The 9,282-nt window shown below is 47.7% G+C and overlaps 1 protein-coding gene across 1 annotated transcript; it reads right to left on the minus strand.

Annotated features, from left to right (window-relative positions):
- Nucleotides 1-679: 679 nt before the first annotated feature.
- Nucleotides 680-9,236, minus strand: snupn (snurportin 1). Its single transcript, XM_061222267.1, has 9 exons — nucleotides 9,104-9,236; nucleotides 7,454-7,618; nucleotides 6,090-6,297; nucleotides 4,997-5,101; nucleotides 4,295-4,391; nucleotides 4,066-4,163; nucleotides 3,502-3,579; nucleotides 2,056-2,136; nucleotides 680-1,545 (listed from the first exon to the last, which is right to left on the minus strand). Exons 2-9 carry the CDS (start codon nucleotides 7,609-7,611, stop codon nucleotides 1,264-1,266), a joined length of 1,107 nt encoding a protein of 368 aa, XP_061078251.1. The 5' UTR covers nucleotides 7,612-7,618; nucleotides 9,104-9,236; the 3' UTR covers nucleotides 680-1,263.
- Nucleotides 9,237-9,282: the final 46 nt, after the last annotated feature.

The raw sequence follows: 9,282 nt of genomic DNA on the forward strand, positions 1-9,282 counted from the left end.
AGGGGGCTTTGTGGTTTATGGTTGCATGAAATACCGTCATTACAAACATCAACTTCCCACTTTCACCAGGATACTGAGCCAGAAGAAAAACTGCATTTGATGATTACTTTTCACCAAGACGAGCAAGAAGAACGTCAACACAAATCACCAGAGACAAAGTTCAATATTGTTTTGCGTTTTCCTCAGTTGTTTTCAGAGAGAAATTAGACATTAGCACAAGCACATATTTGAGGGTCTGCGTATTAAAACACTGCAATTACACGCTTGTATGTGGTGGACTAACACACAGACACATCCAGTCACTCAAACGCACACTTCAATGACTTGTAAATGGCACCCTCTGATATCTGCTCACTGGTCTGTAAATCTGCTTGGATGGTAGGAGATTATTTCCATTCTTGTGATTGAAACACATTTGAACCAATTTCAATATCTATATACTATTGGTAATTGTAAAAAAAAAAATTCAATTTTAAAGTTCAATAGGAACTTCAACAATATACAATATGCACCACGTTTACAGACAGATAAATGTATAAACTACATGTGTTTTCTTGTAGTTTATTTGATTAAATCAACTTGAATTGGGCTTAATCACCTTGCCTCTGGTCCTTCATTAGTATCTTACTTACCAAATGTTCTGGTCCTCACGGACACAAGTTCCACAAAAAAGAACAAATACAAAAACAGTATTTATTCAAGATACAACCAAACAAACACTTAAAATAACCGACCATTGCTAATCTTCAGTACTGTAGGTAAAATATTGTTATAAAATAACAATGAGCCTAAAACAATTTCATTCTGCATTTGTGTGCAGTTTGTCATTAGTTCACACTGTGAATGTTTATATCATATAGGAACAGAAATCGCCTCCCCAGTGCATAGCGGTTTGAGTCAGTCCAGGTCTTACAACCAGCAAAGTGTAGGAACTGGAAGCCACCCACAGGTGTCTACACCAACTTGCTTCTGGTAAGACCCGAAAAGCTTTAACCTCTGCACGCCTTAAGCGTAATTAACATCCCAGCTTACGCGGTACACAATCAACGGACGCATGATTTAAACCACATTCAGCGCCGGAACCCCAAAGAGCCTCGGACTCTTCCGGCATTCCTGTGGCCTTGAAAGCTCATTACTCGGGATTAGCCGCAGCGCTATGGCTAAGTAGGTCTGGCGGGCGGGCGGGCCGAATCGCGCCGAGCCGTGCCCCTGCCCTAAACCCCCCGAGCCGTGCCCCCTACCCTAAACCCCCGAGCCGTTCCATCACATGGGCTGGGGCGCATCCCCGGAGGGGCAGTCGGGGGTGGACAGGTGCTCCAGCTCGTAGCGGCCGTTGTCGGCCGGGCGCACCTCCGTGGAGCTCTTCTTGTGCTCCAGGATCTGCTGCAGCTGGTGCCCGGCGTAGGCGGGTTTGGCCGTGAGGGGGCACTCGGGCACCGCCACGCCGAGGATGTCTGCCACCATGTAGGGCCTCAGCCAGCCCACCAGCGGGGTGCTGCCGGGGGTGTAGTGGGTCTGCCGGTGGTAGAACAGAAGACCGTCCACCTGTGTGGGTAGGAGGGGGGGTAGCCATTATACACACACACACAACAACACGCCAAGACCAGAGGAATCAAACCCGAGTTACAGACTGAGGACAGTGGATGGTGCCCAAGATTCTCCATGGCCACTAGATGGTCTGTAACAGGAGTTTTATAAATAATTATGGACAGGCATTGCCAAGGACAGCAATAAACTAGCTTCATGAATATTCAGTAGAATAGTAGTTTTGACTTTGGCAACAGCAGAGCTGGAGCTCTGAATGGATAACATTACCGTCTAGTTACAATATGCACCCCTGGGTTAGTGACACAGGATCAAAATGTTCAGCGCCGAACCAACTGTCACTCTGTTAAAGACTTAACTGTGCACTGTGAGAATGGGGCAGGGAGACTGAGCTGGGAGCAGGACAGTGACAGATATCCCTGCAGTGTAACTGGATCACGTGCGTGTTGCTCTGAATGGGGGGTGTTGGTCAGCAGATGTGAAGGCTCAGTAATGTGAGGGGAGGCTTACAGAGAAGGAGTACTCCTGGGCCAGGGCCTGCTGGATGGACTCTGGGCTGCAGCCCACACTCTGCAAGCTCAGGAACCGGTACTGTGGAGGGAAACGGGAATATCTCAATCACAGCCACACTCCTCACGGTCCCAATACAGGCTCACCTAATCACCATTAATGTAGGATCAAAACCCTACCCTCAATCCAACTACTGTAGCATCAAAAACCAATATAACTCATGTAGGATCATAAACCCACCTTCATAACTACTGTAGGATCATAACCCCACGTTCAATGCATCTAATGTAGGATCATAACCCCACCTTCAATGTAGCTAATGTAGGATCATAACCCCACCTTCAATGTAGCTAATGTAGGATCATAACCCCACCTTCATAACTACTGTAGGATCATAACCCCACCTTCATAACTACTGTAGAATCATAACCCCACCTTCATAACTAGTGTAGAAACTAGCCCTGTTAGCCTAGCGTGAAGTGGCAGAGTGCATAGAGGGCTTAGAACTAGACTCCTTTATCAGGTGGCGGAAACTGACACTGCATCCTCAGGCAAAAGCACTGGGAGAATCAGAATGGCTCTGTTTAAACACACAGCTGTACAAACGTGCAGTACAAGTAATGTAAGCTCTTTAGCGGCACGGAATGAGGGCGCCTGCCAAAGCAAATAAATAATAAATAGCCGGGCGAATAATGGCCACCCTTTAGTCATTTACAGGAAGTGATGAAGTGGCGAAGAACATGCCGTGCAGAAGCGAGGAATCGCACATGCGCTACGTGACTGCCTGGCAGCGAGTGAGACTGTGGGAGAGCCGAGGAGGGGCGAGCGGCCCACAGAGCTTCATACAAATTCCACACATTTATGAGAGAGAGAGGGGGGGGAGAGAGAGCTAGGGAGAGAGAGGGAGGGAGAGAGAGAGGGAGGGAGAGAGGGAGAGAGAGAGGGAGGGAGAGAGGGAGAGAGAGAGGGAGGGAGAGAGGGGGAGAGAGTGGGAGAGAGGGGGAGAGAGGGGGAGAGAAAGAGGGAGAGAGGGGGAGAGAGAGAGGGAGAGAGAGAGGGAGAGAGAGAGGGAGAGAGAGAGGGAGAGAGGGGGAGAGAGAGAGGGAGAGAGAGAGGGAGAGAGAGGGGCAGAGGGAGAGGGAGAGGGAGAGAGGGGAGAGAGAGGGAGAGAGGGGGAGAGGGGGAGAGGGGGAGAGGGGGAGAGAGAGAGAGAGAGGGAGAGAGAGAGAGGGAGAGAGAAACAGAGAGGGAGAGAGAGAGGGAGAGAGCGAGAGAGGGGGAGAGAGAGAGGGAGAGAGGGGGAGAGAGAGAGGGAGAAGGAGAGAGAGAGACAGAGAGAGGGAGAAGGAGAGAGAGAGAGAGGCTACATTTCCATGCTGAGAAAGAAGAGTATGCTGAAGACGATGAGTGAAGGAGGTAGGCTGAAGGGGGTTGGGGGGGGCTTACTGGATTACGCTTGACAATTTCCGACAACGCTTCCTCCTCCTGGACTTTCGACTGCAGCCAGTAGAACCTGAAATCCGTCTGTGCCAATCATGCAATAAAAAACGGCCATAAAAACATAATCACACACACAAAGCAAGGGACACCAGACAATTAATTATGCAGCAGACAGACGTTCCTGGAGCCATGGCTGACTCCTTCAGACTGCAGTCAGCATTATCATTATCTTCTGTTTCAGCGGTGACATCTGCAGCTGTGATTTACACACTCATCCATTAAAAACCCCCAAAATATTGTTGACAGTGCACCCAGACACAGGGCCGGAAAGTGGTGCTGGAAGATCTCAATAATCAATAAAGAAATAAAATGTAATTTTCCCACCCAGCCCCGGCAAATGATTTTATTCACAAAAATGAGTGACATTTCAGGCCGGCTAAAACGACTGAGTTTAAGGAGAGCTGTGTGAAGTGGCGTGACGGAGACACTGCGCTTAATATGAAGTAAGGTGTTGACACGTTTAAAAAAGCGTTTAAAAAAAGACCTGGCACCGTACGCCTCTACTCTTACCGGACAGTCATACACCGGATGACCCCTCCAGCACAAGACGTCAAGGATGTAGAAGGTCCGGTCCACTTCACTGAAGATGCAGTCCAGGATAGTGTAGTCTGTACACAAGACACCGAGGTCAAACTTAGGGCGGTCAGCAGGGCTAAATATGCATCTGCTATACCAAAAATATTTCTGACTGGCCAATAGTCGGGTTGCCAGATCGTTCTTGAGTTGCCAACTAGTTTACCTTTTCCCATTGCGGAGTTGTGCCTGTTTCCTCCTGGTAAGAGAGAGGGGAATCTGTTCACGCAGTACCCACTTTTTGTGTACGCTGCAGTGGACCCCTGAAATGACCCACGAAGAACACATTTTAAACAATCTCATTTGGCCAGAGGGAAGCTGCTTGCACACAGTATGTTAGCCAACTCTTGTTTGGATGCTGGGAATTAGGGTCAGTCATTAAAATCATCAGATCCTCTTCCCATCCCAGAACAGTGATGGGACTTTTCCAGGCTGTCTCATCACAATGGGAATTCTGAGAAATCTGATGATGCCATAAAGTCACCACATGAAACCGAGAAGTGCAAAAACCCCCACTTGGCTTCTTCTTTAAATTTTCCATTTGTTTCCAGGGCCACATCTAGCCTGTGCGAGCAAATGCAGTGACCCATAATCAACAACATCATCATGACATTACTGTGGCCTGTACAGTGAACAGGGCTGACGTACAGCTGGAACGGCTTTGATGTGCAAAATGGATGACACCTTGCGACAGGGACTGGAGCCATTACTTCATAAAACCGCTTTTAAAATGTACAGCCGCCTGTGTTTGGTTTGAAGTGAGTGGGGGAAAAAAAGATTCTTAAAGCAACAAAGTCTCGCCGAAAGGGTTGAGTCAGAACCGGGAACAAAGCCGTCTGCGTTTAGACTCAGTAGGGCCCCTTCTCACCTTGGAGGCGATGACCAGAGAGCGCTTCCCGATAGGACAGACCACCATCAACCATTCGGTGTCCAGGTCAGGGGGCACCTCCACCAACCACTCTGAAAGCATGAGCTGAAGGGGGCGGGGGAAGGGACAAAGGTCAACTCCTACCATCGCCAAACCGCAGACAAGTGCTGTGACTCCCACCATCCGTATCACACTGTACACGCTCACTAAGAAAAAACAACTTACTGACTGTTTGTGCAGGCCTGGCTTGTTTTGGTGTTGCTCATTTAGTGTCCTGCCCACCCAGTACACAAATGGATCTACAATCCTCCCACCTGTTATTGCATGGAGAACCAAACCATACACTCTGGGCCCGTCTCAGACACAGATTACAGCCTACTCCTTGACTACATTACATTTTTATTCTCCATTCAAAACTCTATTTAGTCCGAGTCTGTGTGTAGATTTAAGATGTGTCCGTTAAACCGGCCGGTAATGTTATGTTAGCTTTTAAGCTCTCGTTCACAAAAATAGAAAGTGACCCTAGGTTATGAACTCAAATTAATTTTTATAAAGCATAAAAATAAATTTGATATTGAACTTTTACAGCGCATTGTGATGTTTTGGACAGGGTCTTTTTCATCTACAGGTATGCACATGCTTGCCCATAATTAATGTGGTAGTCAAATCTAATCTCATGACTTCACATGGATACACCTCATTCTCTACTTGGTGAACATTTTCATAACACCTGAGGAGCCCATTTCAGTGAGTGCTCAGGCCCCCTTTTGGCCAGGTGAAACAGTCCATCAGACACTTGAATGGTGCAGTATGTACACAGAGAACTCAATTGTAATATATTTTTTAAAATGTGCACACCTATTTATTTCTATTTATTTACCTAACCATTTGTTAGCCAGGATAGTCAGACTGAGATGGACATGCCTTTTGCATGCAAAGCCCCAGAACCTACACGCGTTTGGACTGCAGGAGGAGAGCAGAGCACCCAGAGGAAACCCATGAGAACACAGGTAGAACATGCACACTGCACGCAGAGAGCATCCGGCCAGCCGGATATACATCACGGTACAGGCAGCACGTCAGGGACCCTCACCTGGTTGGCATAGTGTCGTGGCAGCCTCTTCCTCTGTTCAATCTCCATCCCTTCATCATCCTCCTCCTGGTCCATCTCCTTCCCATTCACCTCTGGCTGCTTCTTCTTCTTTTCCCGTTCCTCCTCCTCCTCCTCCTCCTCACTATCAGCACCAGTCCAGTCCCCCTCCGCCAGCCGTCGTGCATGGTTGACATAATTCAGTCTTTTCCTGCAGAAAGAAGAATGCAAGCACTAAAAATGGAGCCAGGAGGAAAAGGAAGTGGCTAAAGAAGCTCCAACCCTTTCCATCCCGAATGGTACACACGGTGCAATGTACCTATTCACACAAAACATGCAGAAGCCCAGTCCCAGGGCATGTTATTGTATTTTTTAAAGGTATGGATCGCTCTTGGGCACATGACAATTACTTTGATGTGTTGACATGTTGGAGGACAGGCGGCCATAGCAACCCATTCATTTTTGTGATAAAAAATGGCTGGTTAACGCAGGGTACAGGCTCATGGTTAGCACGGGCTACAGGCTTATGGTAAACGTGGGCTACAGGCTCAGGGCTAATGCGGGCTACAGGCTCAGGGCTAATGCGGGCTACAAGCTCAGGGCTAATGCGGGCTACAGGCTAATGCAGGCTACAGGCTCATGGTTAACGCGGGCTACGGGCTCAGGGCTAACGCGGGCTACAGGCTCAGGGCTAACGCGGGCTACAGGCTCAGGGCTAACGCGGGCTACAGGCTCAGGGCTAACGCGGGCTACAGGCTCAGGGCTAACGCGGGCTACAGGCTCAGGGCTAACATGGGCTACAGGCTCAGGGCTAACGTGGGCTACAGGCTCAGGGCTAACGTGGGCTACAGGCTCAGGGCTAACGCAGGCTAGAGGCTCATGGTTAATGCGGGCTACAGGCTCAGGGCTAACATGGGCTACAGGCTCAAGGCTAACATAGGCTACAGGCGCATGGTTAACGCAGGCTACAGGCACATGGTTAATGCAGGCTACAGGCACATGGTTAATGCAGGCTACAGGCACATGGTTAACGCAGGCTACAGGCTCATGGTTAATGCAGGCTGCAGGCTACAGGCTCATGGTTAATGCAGGCTACAGGCTCATGGTTAACGCAGGCTACAGGCTCATGGTTAACGCAGGCTACAGGCTCATGGTTAATGCAGGCTACAGGCTCATGGATAACACAGACTACAAGCTCATGGTTAACGCAGGCTACAGGCTCATGGTTAACACAGGCTACAGGCTCATGGTTACGCGAGCTACAGGCTCAGGGCTAACGCAGTACAGAAGTTAATGCCAGTGTCTGGAGCACTCTCTGTAGCATGGACTATTTCCTGTGTGTGAGGAGGCGCAGGGCTGGTACTGACGTCTTCTGCAGCTCCAGGAAGCGCCGGCGTCTCTCCCCCTGCTCCAGGATGCTGTACTTGCTCTTGTACTGGGCCAGGCGGGGGTGCGGCGCCGCCGTGCTATTCGGCTCCGCAGAGACAGAGAAGCTGGCGCTCAGGGCCCGCGTGATGTCATCCATGGCGGCCCTAGAAAACACACACAAACGCGTTCCTGTGGTCTAGTACACCTTGAGGAAAAGACAGCTGAGATGTCCAAGAATGTTAAGAATTCTAAAAGGGATGATAGATTTGCCAACAGATCGAAATTTAGTTTTCACTTTTCTCTCGCTCCCTCTCTTTCCCTCTCTCACTCTGTGTGCATGTGTGTATGTGTGTATGTGTGCCTGTGGAAGATTAGAACCACAAGTTCATAATTACATTTTCCCCACAATACAGAGATTACAGCAGAATATACAAAAGACATGCAAGGGAGTAATATGATCGCAGCAGCACATACTAAAAACATAAGCTGAACATGTGAAACCAGTTACAGTAAAGTATCAGAGCAAAAACAAATAAAAAATCTAAGGAAATTAGGTGCACACATGTGCATAGGTATGTGGTTACTCTCTCAGTGACAATGCAGGGCAAGGGTTTATCTTGGACATTCTTATGTTTCTGGAAAAAATAGCCTGCCCAGGAATGCCTACGGCTCCTAAATCCTCACACATTTTGTCCAGTCTGTGCTTGTTGTGTTCCTGAGAATCTGCCCTGAAATATCTACATTTATAGACATTAAAGTTTGCACAGTTTTTTTGACCTGACTATACTGTGCTGCGGTGTAATTTATGAAATGTTCTGTGTAAACTCTAGAGCTGCTCTGTTTTGTCAGGTCTCATACATAAAATATTCCAATCTCAATCTGACCAAGTTGGTTCAGGGTAAGGGATAAAAAAATAAATAAAGCCGGTACACAAATTGAGGGCTGAATTGTACTGGGGTAGTTGCCCACTGTGAGTGGCAACGTGCGTGACATGGCCCCCTCTGCTGCTAGATTAGCGATCCACACTTCAGTAATAAATCAATAAATGCAGCGCATAGATCAGTGGTACGAAAGACGCGGCAGCCAATACAATAAGTTTGTAGCCAGCTTACAATGAATAGACACCAAGTTAGCTCGCTTTCAACTGGTCTACTGTAACGTTACCAAATTTACCTCGAATCACCAAGCTATACCCAAACACAATATGGTTAACTTTCATACTTGCATGTGATAAACTAATACGATTAGCATAGTTCGTTTACCATCTTTAGCGAGCGTTCGCTATATTGTCAGCTAACAACTGGCTAGCTACTACATGTAGTTTGCTAGCAAGCTGAATGTCATTACGATACATAATATCACATTCGCAGCATAAAGCATAATGGATCCGTTGCCTTTTGACAAAATGACCTGTCAGCTCACTTAGCTAACGGTTAACATTATAGCTAGCGTATCGCAAATTTCTGTCTGTGAACTGATAACGTTAGTGATGCAAGGCCAAGGGAAATAAAACTAGCGAGCTAGCATTCCGCAATTTGAAAGTATCTCGCTACCAGAGACATGAATAAAATAATCAATAACAAATAACTAATTTAAATATTAAATATTGATTCTAGTGCATTAACACAACTTTTAACACTATCGTTTACCTCTGGAAAGTGTGGCGGCAATGAATCGTGAAGGAAGCGTTTCGATGGTAATTACGGAGGTAGCTGCGTGAATGCACACGGAGTTTCTTAAGGGCGCATGAGTCTTTTGCTGGACGACCAGTTTATTTCCCTGTGTTATGGCAGCTCTGTCAAAACAAGGAAGACTCTGGCCTAAACAG

Source organism: Conger conger, chromosome 15 (genome assembly GCF_963514075.1).
Source record: "Conger conger chromosome 15, fConCon1.1, whole genome shotgun sequence".
In the NCBI taxonomy this organism is placed as follows: Eukaryota; Metazoa; Chordata; class Actinopteri; order Anguilliformes; family Congridae; genus Conger; species Conger conger.

Bases quoted from the DNA above. Each gene is read 5' to 3' on its own strand.
- snupn (XM_061222267.1), bottom strand. From the start codon at position 7,611: ATGGATGACATCACGCGGGCCCTGAGCGCCAGCTTCTCTGTCTCTGCG. The intron at 5,102-6,089 runs GTGAGGGTCCCT...CGCCCCCTTCAG, and splicing joins CACGACACTATGCCAACCAG to CTCATGCTTTCAGAGTGGTT. The intron at 4,392-4,996 runs GTGAGAAGGGGC...GGGTCATTTCAG, and splicing joins CTCTGGTCATCGCCTCCAAG to GGGTCCACTGCAGCGTACAC.